The 22,906-nt window shown below is 43.4% G+C and overlaps 1 protein-coding gene across 1 annotated transcript in view; it reads right to left on the reverse strand.

Moving 5' to 3' along the window:
- BCAS4 (breast carcinoma amplified sequence 4) overlaps window positions 1-6,473 on the reverse strand; it is a 60,600-nt gene extending 54,127 nt beyond the window's left edge. Inside the window, exon 1 of the mRNA XM_036752774.1 lies at window positions 6,030-6,473. Coding sequence (XP_036608669.1) covers window positions 6,030-6,206 — 177 coding nt within the window. The 5' untranslated portion in view covers window positions 6,207-6,473. The remainder of the gene's footprint in view (window positions 1-6,029) is intronic.
- Window positions 6,474-22,906: the final 16,433 nt, after the last annotated feature.

Raw genomic sequence — 22,906 nt, forward strand, 5'->3', positions numbered from 1 at the left:
AGGCCACACAGCCAGGAAGTGGCAAAGCTGGGGCTCGGACCCAAGTCCCAGACTTCAAATCTAATGCTCAGGTCGTGTTCTCCTACACTATGCTGCCTCCTCTTAGAAATGTAATTTCCTCTATCATTTATAAGAGGACACAACTGGAAGGGTCATTACAGGGTTAAGATCAGCTTGGGGGAGCTCTCTAACGAAGCACCCAAGGGAGCCATGCTTGACCCCACACTGTCATGCTTTGTTGCGAATGCCTTAGGATAAAAATATAGATGACGTGTTTATCTAATTTATAGGTGATACAAAGCTGGAAAAGATAGCTAAAACTTTGTATGATTCTGTTAGGATCCAAAAAAAGATCCCCAGTCAAGAATTATGAGCTGAAAAATAAGACAGGATTTAATAGAGATAAGCTTGGTGGCTCGGTGGGTAGAGTGCCGGGCCTAGAGTCAGGAAGATCTAAGTTCAAATATGACCTCAGACACTTAGTAGCTCTGTGACACTGAGCAAGTCACTTCACCCTGTTTGCCTCAGTTGCTTCATCTGTAAAATGAGCTGGAAAAGGAAATGTCAAACTACTCCAGTATCTTTGCCAAGAAAACCCTAAATGGGGTCATGATGAGTTGGACATGACCGAAAACTATTGAACAACAAAAATACAGTGTCATAGGATTAGGAGCATAAGTAAGCTTTTGCAAAAAAAAAAAAAAAAAAAAAAAAAAAAAAAAACCAAACATTTATTAAATTTACATATAAAAAAAAGAGAAAGAAAATCAGTTTGGCATGAAGTGGGCTCTTGGGTGAGGGTTTCCCAGACCTTTAGAACCAAGATGTTCTAAAGTCCTCCAATATAATCCTCTTATTTTACAGATGAGGAAATCAAGGCAGAGAGAGAGTGACTTGGCCAATGTCACAAAGGAAGCAAATAGAAAAGCCAGGTCCTCAGACTCCAAATCTCAGGCTCTTTACATACTATTATTGCTTGGGTAAGAAATAAATGAACTTTATAAGTATCAAATGGAGGAGAAATGGCTGGACAATCTCGGGATTTTAGTGGACCACAAGTTCAATGTGTAATATGACAACCAAAAACCAAAACAAAACATTTAGTGTGTTCTTAGGCAGCATTAAAAGAGAATGAGATAATTAGAGATCATAGTCTTACTTCAGTCTGTTCTGGTTGAACTCCAGCTGGAATACTGTACCCAGATGTAGTCATTGTATGTAGGAAGAGCAATGACAGACAAGGTAGAAGGTGACCAGGCTGGTGAGAGTCCTGGAGACCATAATATCTGGACATCAGTTAAAGGACCTAGGGAGCTTTTGCCCAGAGGACAGAAGTCAGGGGAGACATGAAAACTGAAGGGCTGTCATATGCAAAAGGCATGAATTGTGTTCTGTTTGGCTCCAGAAGATAAAACTAGGAGTAATGGGTAGACATCTCTGAGAGGCAAACTACCCAACCTCATTGTAAGGACAATGTTCCTACAAGACTACCCTATCCAAAAGTGAAATGGATTGTCTTGGGAGGACCTTACAAAAAAATCTTTGCATGAAAACTGGATAAACGCTTGTTAGGGGAGGGGAGAATGTAGAAGAGATTCCTGTACAGGTTGGTAGAGATGGCCTCTGAGATCTCTTCCAACCATCAGGTTCTGTGATGGTACCAATGAGCAGAAGTTAGAGGCAGACAGATTACAGACTGACATAAGGGGGGAGTGGGAACCAAATAATTAGCTGTCAAGTTGAATGAACTACTTTGGAAGTTAGTGAGTTCCCCATCACTACAGGACTATAGGCAAAAGGTAGACAAGTATCCAGGATGCTAGATAGAGAATTCATTCACTGAGCAAGGAGTTGAGCTAGATTCCATTTATTGTCTCTTTCAGCTCTGATATTTTATTTTTTATGGTATCTGCCAGTACTGACATTCTATGTTCTAGGTTACCTTCCAGCTCCAAGATTTTAAGTTCTGTTTTCTAAGGTCCCCTCCAGTTCTAACCTTCTATAATAATCACATCCCAGAAAAGGAAAAATGGGGTTGTGGATCAGGATGGATCTGCTTAGCTATTTCTGGGAAACTTTTGGGTAGAGGGAACTTTGTCCTGGCCAGCATCGGATCCATCTGTACTAAGGAATTTAAGATGCTAAGATAGCTTTCTTCTCTCACTCAGGCAAAATCCATCTTCCTCCTAAACCTTCTGTTTCTAGATTTTTTGGAAAGCAATCCTGGGTGCTGGGAAGGCCTTATAATGGTAAGAGCACTGGATCTACAGTTAAAGGGCTCAGGTTAAAATTCTAGTTCTGTCACTTACTATGTGATCTTAGAATCAAGTCACTCCCTCTCCATAAACCTTTGTTTCCCCAGCTATCAAATAAGGGAGGTGTGCTCCCTCACACTTTCTCAAACTTGTGTGTGTGTGTGTGTGTGTGTGTGTGTGACAGGGGGAGAGGGGGAGGGGGAGAGAGAGAGAGAGAGAGAGAGAGAGAGAGAGAGAGAGAGACCTTCTTGGAAGTCTGATGCACAGTACCTAGCACACAGTAAGCACTTAATCAGTGTTTATTGATTGTCTGGCTGAAGCCTGTGGACATTCTCTGAATAATGTTTTTAAAGGCATAAAATAAAATATGTAAGATTGCAAAGTATTACAAATTACATTGAAATAAAGATGGAATTTTTTCCCAACCAAGTTCACTGACCCCTTGAAACCCATCCATGTACCCCAGGTTAAGATCCATTGTGCTAAATTATCTTACATTTCTGACAATCTGTGAACTTGACACCTTGAGGCGTCTTCTAGAAATGAACTATGAACCTTCTACCAAAGGAGGAACTTGGAAACTGAAAAAAAGTCAGTGACAGGAAACCCCCAACAAAACAGTCTGCAGCCTATGCTCATTGGCCAACCAGAACTGAGCTTCAGAATCATGTCGCTTCACCAGCAGCCTCCTTCTGCCACCCCATCTACCCCCTCCCACTCTCCTCCCCGGGGAAACCAAGATGTCAATGGCCTGCCTGAATAACAATGACGGACATTAATACAGCACTTCAAAGGTTTACAAATCTTAACCAAATTTGGCTCACTTGATCCTCACAAGAACCTTGTGAGACCAGCAGTGCAAGTGTATTTTTTCCATTTTATTACTGGCTACTAAGGAACAAAGCCGGAACTCAAACGCAGGCCACCAAACTCCAAATCCAGCACTCTTTAGACCAGATGATGTTATCACCTCCTTCACTGCACTGCCTCCTCTATCAGAAATGCTATTTGTTCTTCCAAGTGGAAGAGAACAGAGCTAGAGTGATCAAAGGGAAACTGAGGCTCAGAGAGGTAAAATAATTATCCTAAGGTCACAGAACTAGTGAATGACTCAGCATGGATTCAGACATCAACCTTCTGATTTTAAGTGTTGTGCTCTTTTCCATCTCCCCATGTAAAGGTCAAAAATCACTCAGGAGAGGCTCTGCCAAATTAACAAGGTCAAAGGACATGATCAGCAGGCCTGGTCCCCACTGGACTTTTATTTTCTAAGGGCAACACTGCCACACTTAAGATAGAAGCTTAAAAGGCAGAAGACCAGGATTCGAGTCACTTTTCTGGTAGCAACTAAATATGCGACTGTAAGCAAATCACTCTCCCTTCTCTATGCTTCTATCAAATAAGGGTATTGGACTACATGATTGCTAAGGTACCTTCCAGCTCTAAATCCCATGATCCTACAACATGATCAGGGTCCTAATTATATTCCTAAAGTCATTTTTAAGATGTATTTTAAAAAAACAACCACAATTCTTGCTCCTTGGTTCTAGCTCTGGTTCTGTCTTTAACTTGCTGTGTGACCTCAGGCAAATCACCTCCTCCCTCTTTGGGCCTCAGCTTCCTCATCTGTCAAATCAGAGGCTTGGATTAGATGGTCCACCCGGTCGCTTCCAGATGGGATAGTCTATGATTCATTAATCCGTTCTGATTTACTCTTTAATATTTTCATCAAGTCCAGTTTACTCTGTTATAATGATTGAGATCTACTGATGCGCGGATTCAAGGAGCAATGAGTGTCTCTAAACCCCTGTGTATTCTCTCTCTTAACTATTTCTTTTTGCAAATAAATTGCACCAGGGGCTTTTAAACTGGGCTGTCACTGCACACTAGTAATAAAGAAGTACTTCAACTCTTTTTACATTTGGTCCCTTACCAATGATAGAGATCCCATCTCTTGTGTGAGCAAAGGAGAATCCTGAATAAGGAAATTAATTTAATACATATTATCACATCTCTCAAAGGCCATCCCTAACAGAGAAAAAAATAAAGCCTACATTTAGCTGCTGAGCACAATGACATATCCTTATTTCGAAGAGAGAAGATGGGAGTGAACAGAGCATAAAACAAAACGAAAACTCAAGAATGGGGGAAATTGAGCACAGGCTTAATTTCCTTCACAAGGAAACTCCAAATGAACTTGGAGATCTGAGTATCTTTGTTCCTGACACTATCGCAAGCTGGAGTGTATGGCTGTCCAGCTGACAGGTTTTTTTTTTTAAAGTGTATTTCTTTTGTAGTGACAGAAAGGGGGAATGTTATGGTGATAAAAGGTCAGCTTGAAATCATGTCAAGGGTAGTCAAGGAAACTCAGGATCAAAGTATTCTGGAGATGAAAGGGACCTTTGAGGTCATCTAGCCCAACCCCTAAAGATTGTAAGTGATTTGCCTGAGGTCCCACAGCTAATAAATAGCAGAAGCAGGATTCAAATCCAGAGCTTCTGACTCCAGGTCCAAGGCTCTTTCCACTAAACCATAGTGCCTTATTTTTGCCTAGAGAAAGTTAGTAAGTAGGATTGGGTCCCTGTCTTCAACTATTTAAAGGGCTGTCATGTAAAAAAGGCCTTGACTTGTTCCAAGGACCAATTGGTAGAAATTATTGGGACTTATATTTCAACTCAGCTCAACTGCAAGAATTCCTAACAATCAGAGCTGTCCAACACAGCTGTGTCCCAAGAAAGTGAGCCTTCTGTCACTGGATGTGTTCAAGCTGAAGCTGGTTGTTGTTGAAGGGACACTGCTTCAGGAGGGCACTGGCCTGTTTGATCTCTGAGTCCTATCCAACTTTCAGACTTGAAGATTCATGACTCCAAAGCATACGCCCCTGCTGGCAAACTACCCCTCCCCTTTAGGTGATAAAATGACTTGACTACAGATCAGTTGGCTCAGTGGTCTGATGGAATCTTTGCAGTCCATTAGGCTAATGGGAAAAAAGTCGAGCCTCTGATTTCTAACTTTTGTGTTCAGTCTTTACACACTAGAATGTAAGCTCATTGAGGGAAGGGGGAGGGGGGAACTTAAGACTATTTCAGTTTTATGAGAGTTCCAAAGATACCCAAAACACCTGGTCTCTAAAGAGTACTAACAGAGTGGGAGAAGGATCTGTATATCAAAGCTAGATTGGACCACCTTGGGATAAATGCCCGGGTCCAGGTTCCTCCTCTAATTTCTTCCCAGTGGCAATACTCGGATAACAGGAAACGCCTCAGGGAATCCCTGGGCGGATCTAGGTTAGTAGTGCTTGGAGCATCTAGAGCAGCACCATTCATTCCCTAGCGCATCAAACAATATTCTTCCACCTGAATATTCCTCCTAGATCCTACCTAGGATAGAGGTTGCTAGGCCCCTGCACATATGGGCACAGCATCGTAGGCTATAATCACTGGGAGGGGCCTTAGAACAGACTGCCAGAACTGGCAGAGACATAAAACGTGCCCCATCACAGCTGAAAGGTACCTGAGAGCTCGCTCAGTCCACCCTGCTCCTTTCACTGAGGAGGAAACTGGAGAGGAACATTAACTTTCCCAGGGTGGGGAACGCAGAGGACCCTATGGGGTAGAACAAGCGCTCACTGTAAAAGTTTGGCTTCATCACAGGACTCCTAGTTCCCTCCCTCACTTTCTCCTCTGCTCCCTCTCCATCCCACCCTAGCAGGGTCCTCACTTTCCCAAGGCGATTTAACCCTTAGAGACCCGAGCTGCCCCTCCGGGGTCCTACCTCGGCCCCGGGGTCGGGGGTGAGAAAGAGGGCGAGCTCCTGCGCCCCGCTGTGCAGCTGCTCGGGCTGTGACTCCGACTGCTCCCTGTCCCCAACCCCGTCCCCGTCCACCAGCAGCATCATGAAGGCAGCGGCTGCAGCGGCGGCGGCTGCAGGACCCTGCTCGGGCACGCTCATTTCAAAGGCTCCCGGGCGCCGGCTCCTCCCAACCGCGCCCCGCTTCCCCGCCACCCCCCGGCTCTTCCTGGCAGAGGTAGGGCAGGTGCATGCAAAGCAGGGGCAGTGGAGCGTCGCCGCTGGTCCAACCCAGCCCCGGCCGCCTGCACCCGCGGGGAGCCCGTGCTGCGGCCGGGGGGCCGCTGCTGCTGCGGTTGCTGCCACTGATGCGGCTGCTACTGGAGCTGCGCGGGCTGCTATTGCCGCCGTCGCCGCCGAGGCCAGGCACAGTCCAGAGCCGCGGCGGGCCTGCCACCCAGCGGCGCGCGGCCGGTACTGCAACCCCACGGCCCAACCCCAGCCACTCTGCCGCCTGGGTCCCCGCGGCGCTCTTGCTCCCTCCGCCTCCTCGCGGTCTAAGGTTCCTCCCCTCCACTCTTCCATGCAACTGGAGATGGAGGCCGCTTAGCAGCAGGGGCTTGGCGGGGTAAAGCGGGGCGGGGCCTCGGGGGACCCTGACTGCAGAAAGGGGAGCCTTGGCTACTTTATATGCCAGAATATAATCCCTCCTCTTTAGGGCTTTTCTCCTCCACTCTCCAGCTCTGCGCAGTCGTCTTCAGGGCTCTGTCCCTAGTCCCAAGAACTTGGGCTCTCTTCTGCTTTCCCTTAGGGCTTCCTTGGGGCTCCTTCTTTTGACTGAATCTCAAGGTGAAACCGTTTGCTTTTCTTTTAAGAGAGGAAGGGGTCAGAGTGGGAGACAGTGAAAGCCTAATTTTTGTTTCTTCGAAATTATATCTTAAAAACACTTTCTCCTCCTTCCCTCTCCCTTTCTTTCACCGAACTTTATTCCCCAGCAGAGATGAAATCCCAGATCCTTAATGTATGGAATTAGAATCACTGATTGTCAGCTAGAAGGAATCTTAGCAATCATTAGAGCTGGAAGGGGCCTTAGCTGCCGACCATTACAGGTGTGGAAAGCGAGAAGTTAGGTTAATGACTTGCCCAAGGTCGCAGAGCTATTTAGTGTCTTAGGTTTTTGTTGTTTGTTTTATCGACGCGGGCCATCTGATTCTGCATCCAGGACTTTCCATTGTACCTCACTGGCTCTGGCCCAATACCCTAATTTTACCGATAAGGGAACTAAGGTCCAGAGAGCAGAAGTGACCTGCCCAAAGTCCTTGGGTAAGTTTAGCGGCAGAGCTGAACTCTGGTCTCTAAACTCTCCGTTGGGGGTATAAAGAAGCAAGTCAGAGAAAGCTTTCCCCTCCCTGCCCCTGAGGAATGAAATTCCCAATTCCGTACTCCATCTTCTCTATAACTGCCCCAAACACTAAACCCATAGCCACGTAGCAGCATTAAAACTCTCAGAAACCCTTCCAAAAGGTGACCCTAAGGCCCTAGCCACAGGGTCACAGGACCTGCATAGCAGAAGGGGAAAACTGACTTAATTAGAAACAAATTAACCCCTGCTCCACTGTTCATTGTCAGCAGGAGCCACAGAGGAGACTTTTAACTAAGCGCCTCCTTCTTAGCTTCAGAGCTCTTCTCCTGACTGTCTCTGTTTTTTGCCAGTAACAGGGCCCTAGCTAAACTGGGACTTGTGAGAGAGATGAATTCACAGGCCTCTCAGTTCCTACTTCCTCCTAATTTTGCCCCTCACTGATTTGAGAGAGCACCTAAGTTACCTCATCTTGGCCTAGAATCAGAGAATGTCAGCTGGAAGGAACCTTCAAAGATAAACTGACAGAGCTACGCTAACAGGAGAGATTATCCAGTCCAATCCCACCATTTTCAGGGGTGTAAACAGAGGCCCAGAGAAGCTATGACTTGCCCAAGGTCACAAAGGATTGTGCAGAGCCAGGGGTAGGATCCAAGTCTCTGGATAGCTAATTCTGGATTCTTTCCACCACTCCAGGTGACCACTTAGAGCAGGGTATTCTCTGGAAAAATCTGGGGATCTGCTCTGTAGAGGAAGACTCCCTCTGACTTTTCCCCCTTCCTTGTTTTCCCAATCTCCACTTTTCCTGGGACCATTTCTGAAGATGGACTTTCAATGTAAACTGTGTGATCTTGGACAAGTCCTGTCCCACTCTGGGTCTCCATTTCCTCATCTATAAATGAAGGCTGTGTTGAATGCGACGACCCCTCCTAGCAATGACATTCTTTAGTCCAAGACTAACAACCCTCTGACTTCCAGCATCTTATGTCCTATGGGTCCTTCTGGCTCTGATGCTCTAAGTTCTAAGGAGCCTTTCAGCTCTGACACATGTGTTCTGCACTCAGGTGCCTTCTAGCTATGACCCGACGATTCTGACTGGTAAACATGGTGGACAAGGGGAGTGGGCAGGGAGTGGAACTGCAACAAAAGCTGCCCCAGGGCCTTTGTCGCAAGGCTCTGGCCATGCCCATTTCCCCTGACCGTGGGAGAGGCCACTACTCCTCTGTGCCCCCACCATGCTTAGAGAGAAAGGCAAGGGGAGCAAAAGCTGGCAGTCCTGAGGCCTGGGACAGAAGGCAGCTGCCCGCACTGACCGCACCCTGACTGAACCAGTTTAAACCAGCTGCACTGATTGAGGAGGAGCATCAGAGACTAGCTCCCTCTAGTGCCCAAGTGTAGCCTTGAAGGCTACTCGATGCTGAGCAGTGGGAGGGTTGGAGCCGGCGGGGACAGGCTCAGGCCTGGTCTTCTCCTGCTGGAATGCTGTCCGGGGGTGGGCCATGAGGCGTGGCTTAACTGGCCTCTGAAGGAAACCTGGCTGGCACCATGGGGCGTTCTTCTCTCCTCTTCAACCTCTTACCTTCCCCCCCTTCCCCACCTTGTCCTCATTTCCAGATCCAAAACAAGTAATGGGGCATTAGAAAGACCATGCAGTCCAATCCTAGCATTTTGCAGACATAGAAACTGAGGCCCAGAGAGAGGATGTGACCTGTCAAGGGCTGGCATGTTTTTCTATCAGCAAGGCCAATTTTCCAGGCTTTATGGCTGTAAAGGCAAGAGGGAATTATTTTTAGCAGACAACCAGAGGCTCTGAATTCTAACATTTGATCAGCCCTAGGATTATAGACAAGTTGCTTTTCCCCTCTGTGGTTTCTCCATCAGTGAAACCAGGTTCACCACCCTGACTTCCCTCACAAACACACAGGTGTACACACGTTTTGAGGAGTAGCAAACAGGCTTGTTGGGAAAGTTAATTGCTAGAATAGTGGGAAATAATAGTGCCCAAATTAAAATGGGCTGACCTCTCTGTCACTGGCAGTCCTCAAGGGGAGGCTGGATCTCTCTTGTTGGGGTTGTTGTAGTAAGGATTCCTGCTCCTGTCTGAGTCAGAGTGTGGTGTGTTGGCCTGGGTCCAAGATCCAGAGTCAGAGACCCTGAGTCTGGGTCCCACATCTCATACTCAGTACCCATGTGACCTTTATTGAGTTCCTTCCTGTCTCTGGATCTGTTTCCTTATCTGTCAAATGAGGGCTTTGGTCTTGAGCTCTAAGCTCCCTTCCAGCTCTAATCCTCAGACTTCTGAGTTTCTTCCAGCTCTGAATGTTCATGATTCTTTTCTCTATGCAGTGTTAGGCCTCCAATCCCCAGCAGGAGCTTAGCTCACTGCTACCTTTGCTTCCAGCACAGACTACAAGCATAGTGTGGAAACTGCAGAAACATACAATTCAAGGTTGTTTTCAAGTACCTGATGTTCCTTTTAACAGAAAGAGCCAGACCGGTTGACAACCAGAGAATATTCCTGGATATAGAAAAAGGACAGAAGACTCAGGATAGGAAAGAAAAGCAGAAAACTCTGGAATTTCTCCCTTCTCCCCTCCCAAATATTCATGCATCTAATTCATTTAAGAAACATTTAAATGCTTACCTTGTGAAAGTCCTGGCAATAAAGGATTCTTTTGAAAAAAAGTTATACTCGTAGAGCCTGAGATTACACGGTTCCTACCTACCAAATTGGGAAGATAGGAGAATGGGCCTAGAAACAGACTATCCATTGCTTGAAAACCATTCTAGTTAACCATAAAAAGCCTTGGGGTGCAGTAGGAAAAAGATTAGAGTCGGAGACTGAAGGCCTAGTTTCTTTTATTTTAAATTAAATTAAATTAATTTTTTTGTCACATTTTAAATCCTGAACTACCTCTCTCTCTCTCTCTCTCTCTCTCTCTCTCTCTCTCTCTCTCTCCCTCCCTCCCTAGACCTGGTTTCAAAATCTTGGACCTACTACACATTCTCTACCTGTATGTTCAGTTGTGTCTGGCTCTTTGTGACCCCATTAGGGTTTTCTTGGCAGAGGTACTGGAATAGTTTGCCATTACCTTCTCCAGCTTATTTTATAGATAAGGAAACTGAGGCAAACCGGATTAAGTGACTTGCCCAGGGTCACACAGCTAGTAAGTGTCTGAGGCTGGATTTGAATTCAAGAAGATGAGTCTTCCTGACTCCAGGCTGAACACTCTAACCACTGTGCCATCTAGATGCCTCTCTACCTTTATAACCTTAAGAAAATCATTAAATTCTCTGGGCCCCAGTCTCTTCATTGGTTAAGTGAAGGGATTGAACTAGATGACCTCTAAGTTCCCCCTGTAGGTCTTAATCTAGTTTCCTTTGACTCATGCACCAGGTTCCCAGAGGACGATGAATTTTTTCTACAACTCACAAAGACCATTTACATAGGAATGGAAAGCTCTACAGCTTCTATTGGTGGAAAGATCACCAGCACCAATGAAATAAAATACGCTTCAAATACTGAAGTGGACCTGTAGGATTTACAAGGGACTTCTGAGGCCATCTAATACAACCCCCTCATTTAGATATGAGGAGCCTGGGCTCAGAACAGTGAAGGACTTGCCTCAGTTCACCCAGATAGTAGTAAATCTTGGGACCAGGATCAGAACCTGGCTTCTCTGCTTGTTTAAAAAGTATTAGTTTGAAGCTTCACAAATCTAATTAAAGGAATTTGAAACTAAAAAAAAAAAGAGGAGGGAGAAAAATTGCCTGCACATATCCACCAGCCATAACAACTAGCTACAACATAAGAAGAATAGCAGTAGAAGCGACCCAGAGATTCACAGGAGATAAAAATCCAAGTTAACGAGAACTAAAACCTATAGCCTCATTTATCTTGTTGTTCAACCTTCACACTCAACAAGGACCAATAACATCACCATGTTGGGGTCAAAGTACAGTGTGACTGACTGTGGCTGATCAGTCCAATACAAGCTCAGCAGGCTGTACCATAGGCCATAGTGCACATGGACATTTGGAGTGGAGATGTCTCTAAAGTTGTGCATCTCATGTTTCCTTTCTGCTCCTTCTATTCTGCTTAGCTCAGAGAGTACAGTGCCTTCTTTGATTTGGGCACGTCATCCTGGGCATCTTGTGCCAGTATCTCCCAAGTCTCACAAGCTATACTAAAATTCTCCAGAGAGATTTTGAGTGTCCTTGTTTCACTTCTTCTGACCACCATGTGAGGGCTTGCCTTGTGTGAATTCTCTGTAAAATAGTCTTTTATGTAAACATGTTTGGCATTTGGGTTATGTGACCAGCCCATGGGAGTTATACTCTCTGCAATAGAGTTTCAATGCTTGGCACTTCAGCTCGAGAGAGGACCTCAGTGTCTGGTACCTTATCCTGCCAGGTGATCTTCAAAATCTTCCTAAGACAATTCAAATGGAAGTGATTCAGTTTCCTAGCATGGCGCTGGTAGACTGTCCAGGTTTCACAGGCATACAACAATGAAGTCAGCACAAGGGCTCTGTGGACCTTCAATTTGGTAGTTAGTCTAATACTGCTTCTCTCTCACATATTCTTTTGGAGCCTCCCAAATGCTGAGCTAGCTCTGGCAATGCCTACATCAACCTCATTATCTACGTGGACATCCCTAGGAAATACACTGCCAAGGTAAATGAACTTATCCACAGAATGCAAAATTTCTGCATCTGCCATAACCAATAGTTCCACATATGGTTGGTGCAGTGCTGGCTGGTGGAAAACCTCTGTTTTCTTGGTGTTAATTGTCAGGGCAAAATTAGCACAAGTGGCAGAGAATCCACTCAGCCTCAGAGGCACCATTGAGTGCGCAATCATCTATGAGCAAAAAGTCACACACCAACTCTCCCTCCACTGTAGTCTTGGCATGTGGCCTTTGGAAGTTAAATACTTTACCATAAGTGCAGTAGCTGGCCTTGATGTCATTTCCATCCTCATTGAAGGTACCTGACAACACTGCTGAAAACATCATGCTAGAAAGCATGGGAGCAATCACACAGCCCTGCTTCACTCCATTGGTGCCTGGGAAAGTGTGAGAGTATCTTCCTTTATCCATTATCTGTTAAAGCAAGCCATCATGAAACTGGCATACAATACTGATGAACGTATCTGGGCAACCAAATTTCACCAAGATCTTCCACAAGCCCTGATAACTGACAGTATCAGAGGCCTTAGATCAACAAACAGTGTGTACAGCCCTCTGATCTGCTTCTGGCATTTCTCCTGGAATTGCTGGGCAGCGAACATTGTGTTGACTGCTGCTCAGTCCTTTCTGAAGTCACACGGGCTCTCAGGTAAATGACCATCTTCCAGGTGAAGGGTCAGGTGAAGGAGGACTCTGGCAGGAATCTTGCCAGTAATGGCTAAGATAGAGAACTCCCCTGTGATTGCCATAAGTCAACCTATTTCTTTTTCCTTTACAGAGATGCATAATGGAGGCATCCTTGAACTCTTGGGGGATAACCTCCTCATGCCATACAACCTGGAAGGTTTCAGTCAGCTTCTCTGCCTTATAGATCCCTGCTGGGACAGAATCAGCACCAGGCACTTTGCCACATTAAAGGAGCCTTAATGGCATTCAAAACCTCTTCTTCAAAATGAGGAGCAGGTGGACTTCAGAAAAACCTAGAAAGATTTATATGAATTGATGCTGAGTGAAGTGAGCAGAACCAGGAAAACATTGTACACAGTAACAGCAACATTGTGCAGTGACAAACTTTGATAGACTTAGCTCTTCTCAGTAATTCAAATATCTAAGACAACTCCAAAAGACTCATGATGGAAAATGCTATCCACATCCAGAAAAAGAACTATGGAGCCTGAATGTAGATTGAAGCATACTATTTGCTGTCTCTCAAAATTGTTAAATTTTGTTTCTTCTTTCTCTTGGTTCCTCCCATTGGTTCTAATTCTTCTTTATAACATGACTAATATAAAAATATGTTTAATATTAATGTATATGTAGAGTGTATATCAGATTGCATTTTGGGGAGGGAGGAAGGGATAGAGACAGGGAGAAAATTTAGAACTCAAAATCTTATGAAAGTGAATGTTGAAAACCAAAAAGTAATTAGTTAATTAATTTTAAAAATGTTAAGCCTACTTTTTCAGTTGGAGGTTTGGCTAGAGAGGGATTAACTTCGACCTGAGGTGCATGGTCAATGGCTTCAGCATTAGTTGATGATCGTCTGTTGAGAACACTATGGAAGTGTTCAGCCCATCTCTCTAGGATCATGTCCACATCACTAATCAACATGACTCCATCAGCACTGAGCAGCTGAAGTACACCATAGGTCTTTGGCCCATAAATAGCCTTCAGGGCATTGTATAAGCACTTTGGGTTGTTACTATCAGCATAAAACTGAATTTTATCTGTTTTTTTAGTGAGCCAAGAATCCTGCTTCAAAGCTTCACTTACACTTTAATTCTGATGGAGTTAAACACTAATGGACAAATTGTCCTGCTGGTAAACCCTATGAAATTCTTGGGTTTTTTTAATTTAGCAGCTTCTGAATTTCCTCATCATTTTTGTCTGATTAGTCCTGATGTTTGTGAGTGTTCTGGTCCAAATGAGCAAATGTAGTGTTGTCACCAAGTCTCTGAAAGCTGCCCACTCCTTTTCTGCTGCACTGTTGCTAACTGTGTGCTGACTCAGCTTTCCCTCCAGGTCAGCAATAAACTGTTCATACATGGAGAAGCATTCTAATCTATTGATGTTGAATCTTCTGACAGTTGTCTTGCCTTAGGGCCACCGCTTTTGTTGAATCCGAATGTTTAGCTTGGAGAGAATAAGTCTATAATTGGTCCAGCACTCTGTGCCACACATCACTTTCGTCATTCTTACATCCTGTCTCTTCTCCTTACAATGACATAGTCTATTAAATGTCAATTTTGCTGCAAGGGTGCATCCATGAAGTTTTGTTGCATTTAGGTAAGTGGAAAACAGGATTGGTGAAGAGAAGGTCATGAGATGCACAAATCTTCAGTAATATAGTGACCATTGTTTTTGCTGTTTCTGACTCTGTTCCTCCCAAGTACTCCCTGTCATGTCTGATAGTCTGTGCCTACTCTGGTGTTAAAATCACCCAGAATTACAAGCTTGTTCTCTTTTGGCACATTGATGATGAAGGTCTCCAGGTCTTCATAAAAGGTTTGGGTGGGGGGAGCGTTGTTTGTTTTGCCTAGTCAAGGTTCATCACAGTGGGGATGTATGCATTTATACAAGTGGCAGTCACATTGTCATGATCCTGTCACTCAGTCCTTTTGGGAGGCATACAAGCTTGCTGACTAAATTAGATCTGATTATGAAACCTATGCCAGCTTCATGGCACTCCTCATCACGCCAGCCATCCAGAAAAATGTGCATCCAGCTCTGACTTCAGTAAGCTGGCCTTCATTTGCCAGACTTGTTTCACTGAGGGCTGCTAATTGGATGTAGTACTTGCTGAGTTCTCTCACATCAAAAGCTGTTCATTTTTCAGGTCTATTGGATTTTGTGTTGTCCATGAGTGTGTACACATTTCATGTACCAGTGGTAAGGCAAATCATCTTTGCAAAAACTTTTTACATTTTTTTTTTGTGTGTTTCAACCACAGGATGGGGTCCCTGCCTACTACAGTAAGCAGGCCAGGAGTGGGTGAAGCAGTCAATGTTTAGGGCACCTTTTCTAGTCCCTTCTTCAAGCCAGGAGGTAAGCAGTGCAGTTCTTCAAAAAGACTGCTTGGGGGTGGGGCTAAGACAGTGGAGTAAAGGCAGGGACTCGCCCGAGCTCTCCCACAAATCCCTCCAAATGCCTTTAAAAATGGCTGTAAACAAATTCTAAGGCAGCAGAACCCACAGAAAAGGCAGAGAGAAACGAATTTCTAGCCCAAGACAACCTGGAAGGTTGACAGGAAAGGTCTGTTGTACTAATCTAAGAGAGGAGCACAGTCAAGCGCAAGCTGACGGGCCCCCAACAAACCTAGAGCAGGCCTCAGGGGGACTGAATTACTGGCAGCAGTGCTGGTTTCCAGACTTCTCAGCCCACAGACACCGAGGACAACTTAGGTCAGCAGAAAAGATTTTTCGGACCTGGGTGAGAGAGGAGCACAGACTGTGCCAGCAAACCGGGAGCAGGCCTTGGGAGTGACTGAATCAGCAGTGGCAGTGGCAATGGCATTGGCTTCTTTTGGAGCTCTCAGCCCATAGATGGTAAAGAGATAGAACAACTGGTCAGAATGAGATTAAAGGGGTCTCTTTGCTGGGACTAAGGCAGGACTGTGTTGCTGTGCCCATACATGGAACTGTGTCATGTGGCAGTCCTGGGGCGAGGAAGAACACTAGCATAGCAGAGCTTATGGCAGAAGTGGAGAGGGGACCCTCCTCACAGTTCCAGAACAGAAAAGAGTGCCTGTGTTTGCTCACAGACCAGAGCACAGGCCAGGAGAGGATCTCTTAGATCATACCATCTTGGAAGAACTGAAAACTTACAGGTCCCTAGAAGTATCTCTGAAAATAGCTGCACAAAACCCCTGAAGCTTGGGACAATGGGCCCTTCACCCTAGAAGCAGAGCCCTACCTTAACAAAGAGTTAAAAAGGCAAGTAATAGGTTGGGAAAACAAGCAAACAATGGGGAAAAAAACTCTGACTATAGAAACTTACTTTGGTGACAAGGAAGATCAAAATACACACTCAGAAGACAACAAAGTCAAAGCTCCTGCATCCAAAGCCTCCAAGAAAAATATGAATTGGTCTCAGGCCATGGAAGAGCTCCAAAAGGATTTTTAAAATCAAGTAAGAGAAGTAGAGGAAAAATTGGGAAGAAAAATGAGAGTGATGCAAGAAAATCATGAAAAAAGAGTCAACAGCTTGGTAAAGGAGACCCAAAAAATAGTGAATAAAATAACACCTTAAAAATAGATTAGACCAAATGGCAAAAGAGGCACAAAAAGCCAATGAGGACAAGAATGCCTTAAAAAGAAGAATTGGCCAAATGGAAAAGGAGGTCCAAAAGGTCACTGAAGAAAATGATTCCTTAAAAAGTAGGACTGAGCAAATGGAAGCTAATAATTTTATGACAAATCAATAAATCATAAAATAAAACCAAAAGAATGAAAAAATAGAAGACAATATGAAATATCTCATTGGAAAAACAACTGACCCGGAAAATAGATCCAGGAGACATAATTTTAAAATTATTGCTGAAAGCCATGATCAAAAAAAGAGCCTAGAGATAATCTTTCAAGAAATTATCAAGGAAAACTTCCCTGATATCCTAGAACCAGAGAGTAAAATAGAAATTGAAAGAATTCTCCTGAAAGAGAAATGAAAAATGAAATGAAAATTCCCAGGAATATTATAGCCAAATTCCAGATTTCAAGGAGAAAATATGGCAAGCAACCAGACAGAAACAATTCAAGTATTGTGGAGCCACAATCAGGAGAACACAAAATTTAGCAGCTTCTACCTTAAAGGATTGTAGGGCTCAGAATATGATATTCCAGAGGGCAAAGGAGCTAGGATTAAAACCAAGAATCACCTACCCACCAAAACTGAGTATAATCCATAAGAGGAAAAAATGGATATTCAATGAGATAGAGGAATTTCATAAATTCTTGAGAAAAGACTAGTGTTAAATAGAAAATTTGACTTTCAAATACAAGACTCAAGAGAAGCACAAAAGGTAAACAGGAAAGAGAAATCATAAGAGATTTATTAAGGTTAAACTGTTTACATTCCTACATGGAAAGATGATATTTGTAAATCATAAGACCTTTCTCATTATTAGGGCAGTTAGAAGGAGTATATGTAGACAGAGGGCACAGGTGTGAGTTGAATATGAAGGGATGATATTTCAAAAATAAAATTAAGGGGTGAGAGAGGAAACTAGGAGAAAGAGAAAGGGAGAGGTAGAATGGGGTAAATTATGTCACATAAAAGAGGCAAGAAAAAGCTTTTCCAATGGAGGGGAAGGGGGGAGGTGAGAGGCAGGGAGTGAATCTTACTCTCATCAGAATTGGCTCAAAGAAGGAATAACATACACATTCAACTGGGTACAGAAATCATTCTTACCATACAAGAAAGTAGGGGGGAAGGAGAAAAGAGAAGGGGGTGTGATAGAAGAGAGGGCAGATTGGGGTAGTCAGAAGCAAAAGCAAAAGCAAAACACTTTTGAGAAGGGACAGGGTGAAAGGAGAGAGAGAATAGAATAAATGGGGAGGGAGATAGGATGGAGGGAAATAGAGTTAGTCTTTCACAACATGACTATTATGGAAGTGTTTTGCATGACTACACATGTATAACCTATATCAAATTGCTTGCCTTCTCAATGGGGGTGGGGGTGGGGAGGAAGAAAGGAAGAGAATTTGGAACTCAAAGTTTTAAAAATGAATGTTAAAATGGTTTTTACATGTAATTTGGGGAAAATAAAATACTAAATAAAAATACAAAAAATAAAAAATGCTGCTTGGCAATTTGGAACTATGCTCAAATAGGTATAGCAGCTCTTTTCTAGTGGCAAAGAATTAGAAATTGAAGGGATGCCCATCAGTTGGAGAATGGATGGCCAATTTGTGGTATATAATTGTGATAGAACACTATTGTGATATAAGAAATGGTGAGCTAGATACTCTCAGGAAAAACCTGAAAGACTTACATGAACTAATGCAAAGTGAAATGAGTAGAACCAGGAGAACACTGTATATAGTAACAGCAATATTATAAGATGATCAACTGTGAATGACTTAGCTATTCTCAGGAATACAATGATCCAAGACAACCCTGAAGGACTTATGTTGAAAAATGCTATCTATCTCCAGAGAAAGAACTGATGGAGTCTGAATCCAGATTGAGGTATACTTTTTTTAAACTTTTTTGTTTTTCAAAAATTTTTATTTTGGTCTATGTTTTCTTTTACAACATGACTAATATGGAAATATACTTTGCATGACTACATATGTATAACCTATATCAAGTTGCTTAACTTCTCAATGAGGGGGATGGGAAGGGAGGGAGAGAATATGGAACTCAATTTTAGAAATGAATGGTGAAAATTGTTTATACATGTAACGGGGGACAAATAAAATACTAAAGTAAAAGTGGAAAAAAGGCTGCTTGGACACCCAGGAGGCTGCAGAATCTCATTGCTGCTTCAGTCCAGTGAGAAGACAACCCTATGGCCTGGGCTGCCTATGTGCAGGGTTGTGGCTACAGCTCCCAGTGTATGCACACCTGCTGCTTCATCACTCTCCTGTTGCCACAGGACTTCAACGTAGGTAAAATAGTAAGATAATAAAATAGCAGAATAGTGGATGATGGGTAATGTCTTGACTTGCGCATGAATTGGATGTAAGCAATGCAAAGTTGCACAGTCATCAGCCTCACTTTCTCTTCCAGAGTCATCAAAGTCCAGTGGCAGGACAAAAGTCAACACAACTATTGATGGCCTAGGATGGCCAGGGAAAGCCTTCACATGCTTGGGGTAGACATCCCCCTAACTCACCAACAGGTTTAAAGCTTTTTGGTTACCCTCAAACTGATTTAGCTAGTTTTACTGCCGGGGTGGGTAGCTGCTGCTCATGCTATTGCTTCTTGGAGATACAAGTGAGAGTTGGGTGACAGGTGGACCCCAAAGGTGGTTAATGAACATCCTTGAAAAGGGTTTGGCAAGTGCTCATGCTAGAGGTTGTAATCCTTCTTGAATACCCCATACACCCCCACTTGTCTATACATAAATGCAAAAACTACAAATCCTAGGACATGGAGGCAAATTTTATATCATCTGTATCGTTGAGATTTCATGAGATGGGTCTCATGACTGGAATATGAATCTAGAAGAGTAAAGTTTGTTCAACAGAAATATATAGACAAAAGGAAGTGAGGAAAATATGAGCAGTGGTATTACATTTTTAATATTAATAATTACTAACATTTATATAGCGCCTACTCTGTGTCAGATATTATGCTAAGCAATTTACAAATATTATCCTATTTGATCCTTACAATAACCCTGGGCAGTAAGGGCCATCATCATCCCCATTTTACATATGAGGAAACTGAGGCAAATAGAAGTTAAGTGACTTTGCCCAGGGTCACACAACTAGTAAGTGCCTTCTTGACTCCAGATCCAACACTCTATTATACCACCTAAAAAAATCCAGAAACCAGAGGGGAGAATTGAAGTAGAAGGGATTTGGATGAAGATCAATGGAAACAGATAGAAATAGAAATAATATTGCCTTTGGAGTATAATACAGACCATCTGGACAGAAAGAGGAAATAAATAAGGAGTTCATGAAACAAAGCACAAGCCTAGCCCAGAAGCATGATGTAGAATAATGAGCCACTTCCATCATCTCTCTCTGCCAGAGCAGAACAACTAATAATTTCCTGATATACCTTAAGGATTATTTCATCTTCCAAAATGTGGAAGAACCAATGATGAGAACTTCAGTTCTGGACCTGATTCTGACCAATAAGGAGAAACTAGATTCTCAGGGGAAAATGACCTTAGAATAGAGGGGAGGAAACCAGGCATAGTCTGACACACAGCCCTGATTTGGGGAGAGCAAATTTCAGAGAAAGGATAGATTTCTACCTATTTTCTACCTATAATTACAGTAAGAAAAAGAAACTGTTTAAAGGAAGATATATGGATACACAAGGAACTTAAATTTTTTTAAAGAACATGTACAGATATATAAATAAAGTGATTCAAATGTCCATACCCTTTGAATCAAAGACTCCCTTGCTGGGTTTATACCCCAAAGGAGCCATCATACAAGCAGCCAAAGAAAGTCCTCATATACTCTAAAATATTTATAGCAGCACTTTTTGTAATAGCTAAGAATTGAAAACAAAATCAGTTGTTCAGTTGTTTTTCAGTAGTGTTCAACTTTTCATGATCTAATTTGCCCATCAGATTAGATGCCCATCAATTGAGGAATAGTTAAACAAATTGTGGTACATTAATATAATGGAATATTACTGCTTTATAAGAAATCATGTGTGTATTGGATACAGAGAAGTATGGAAAGATCTGTATGAACTGATGCAGAGGGAAGTAAGCAGAGCCAAGAAAACAATATACACAGTAACTATAACAATGTAAATGGAAAGAACAACTACCCACTAAAAATTCAAAAGTGAATGTAATGAAGTAATAAAGGTCAAAGCAGGATTAGAATGAAGAGACATGAGAAGACACAGTACCCTCCACCTATGCCCGTTGTGGAAGTCTATAGGTGTTACAAAGTTTTTGGACTTTTTCAACGTATCAATCAGTTGTGTTGATTTTTTTTCCTCTCTAAAAAGTATTATTTGTCATGTGGGATGGCTCTCTGGCAGGAAAAGGAGGAAGGATACTTGCAATCGTTATGGTGATCAAAGAAACAGAAAATAGATATAAAAACAACAAAAAAACCACCAAAAGACATGCAGAAGATGTTCACAAGGGAAGGTAATTGGAGGTAATGGGAAGATGAATATCACAGCATGACATCATAAGAATAGTCTCAGGAGTCCTAAACCTCAGAATGAGCTGAGGTTTGTGAGGAAGACTAAAGGAAGATGTATCAGTAAGGCAATAATAACAATGTAGATGATAATTGTCAAAATGCCTATGTGGTTCTGTATCACAAAGTATACGAGACTGTCCACAGAGAAGGTAGAAGAAGTGACCCATGTATCCAGACACCAGAGAACCATGTCCCACAAGCCATCTACCCAGTCCATCACAGCAGCAAAGTATTCAATACGTAATATCACAACATGGAGCCTCACCATCCCAAAACCTCTCAGACCCCCTACTCTGGTCTGCTCAAAAACAGACTCACAGTACAGGTGTCACACACAGTCTGTTCAGCTATCAGAGGTACGTTCGTTACCTCAGCTCTAACAGTCACAACGGCCATTAACCACCCTAACAATTCTCTCTCTCTCAGAATTTTCTGTGACATAACTTCCTTGTCCTCTCAGGAAGCTCCTCCAACCACACGTGACTTAGGCTTCCTGTGATGTAAGTGGGTCACATGCCCTATTAATGGGTGGAAAAGATCTTCAAATCTAAATTGCTATTGCAGAAGACTAAAAAGTTGTTTTGTTTTTCTTAACTCTGTGGGCTGAATGAGGAGGTTGGAAGAAAGGATAAGAATAGGAGAGAAGGGATGATGGTAGGGAAGGGTACAGAGAAGGTGGAGCTACATACCTCTTATTATTCTTGAAAGCAGTGGTTTCCAAAGCTTGGGCTGATGTCCACTGGGGGCATGGCATCAACCCAAAGGGTGAGCGGGTGACCTGGCTTCAAGAACTACATTATTGATCAGTTAACAGTTGGGAAGCAAAGGGTATAATAAGAGTCAATTGTTAAATTTTTAGTGTGAACATTTATGCATCAGAAATCAGAGTTTGATTTATTATTTTGTTGATTGTGTATTCTTTAGAAAGTGATAGAGCAAACATTAATTAAGCAGATTGAACTTTAAAAGCATCATTTGGGAAAGCCAGCTATCAAACATTTACCAGCATACTCCTGTTGGGAAAACAGGTCACATCTCCCCCTTGCTCCAATAGCCAGTTGATATCCAATTGTAGGACTTGTCCTCAGCCAAACTGTACATCCTCTAACACTATATCTCTTCCCTCTTCTGTAAAAGCTACCAACCTCCTTACTTTTGAGCCTGGTGTAGGCCCTTCAGTCTGGTCATAACATAAATTAATGGCAACCCACATCAGCTACACCAGTGCCACTGGGGAAAATTCCCTTAGAGCCCAGATCGCCTCAGGTTTTGGCAGGTGCGCTTGGGAGGGTGGGTGCCATTCTCTGGGGCAGTGGACAGTGACTGGTGATCTCCAGTTTTCATTTTGGGTAGGACAGAAGGAGTCACCCAAGAGGAGCAGACAGGATGGGTAGATGCAGAGGTCCCTTCATCTGGAATGGCAGAGAGTCTAAGAACCTCCATCGCAGGGTCACTTGGTCTCAGAGGGGAGAAGGCCAGAAGGCTATAGAAAGTTCCTGAAGAGCCTGGCACAGGGCTGCCAGGCTTTTTTGAAATGTCTCAGAATCCAGTGAAGGAGCTTCCTCTTCACCACATGGTTAGACAGTGGTGAAGCTACAGTTAGCTACAGAATGTCTACAAGTGCTCCCCAGCCTCTACAAGGCACTTCCATTCCATGTCACCACAACTCTCCTGGGAAGCAGGCTCCTCAGCTTCTCTAGTGGAGAGATGCCATCTTGGATGCTCCACACGTGCTCCAGATCCAGGTTTCAGAAATCAACCCAGACTTTGCCTCCACTATTACTGTGAGTTAGGAGAACTAGGAAGATCTAGATTTTTCTACTCCATTTTGTGGCCCTGTGCCTTACTGTCCTCCAGCTTCCACTCCTGCCTAGGCTCAGAATTCCTCTGTTTGATCTAACAACATGTCCTTATTCTAGGGGCAACTAGATGGCACACTGGGCCTGGAGTCAGGAAGACCTGA

The sequence above is a fragment of the Trichosurus vulpecula genome, chromosome 3 (genome assembly GCF_011100635.1).
Source record: "Trichosurus vulpecula isolate mTriVul1 chromosome 3, mTriVul1.pri, whole genome shotgun sequence".
In the NCBI taxonomy this organism is placed as follows: domain Eukaryota; kingdom Metazoa; phylum Chordata; class Mammalia; order Diprotodontia; family Phalangeridae; genus Trichosurus; species Trichosurus vulpecula.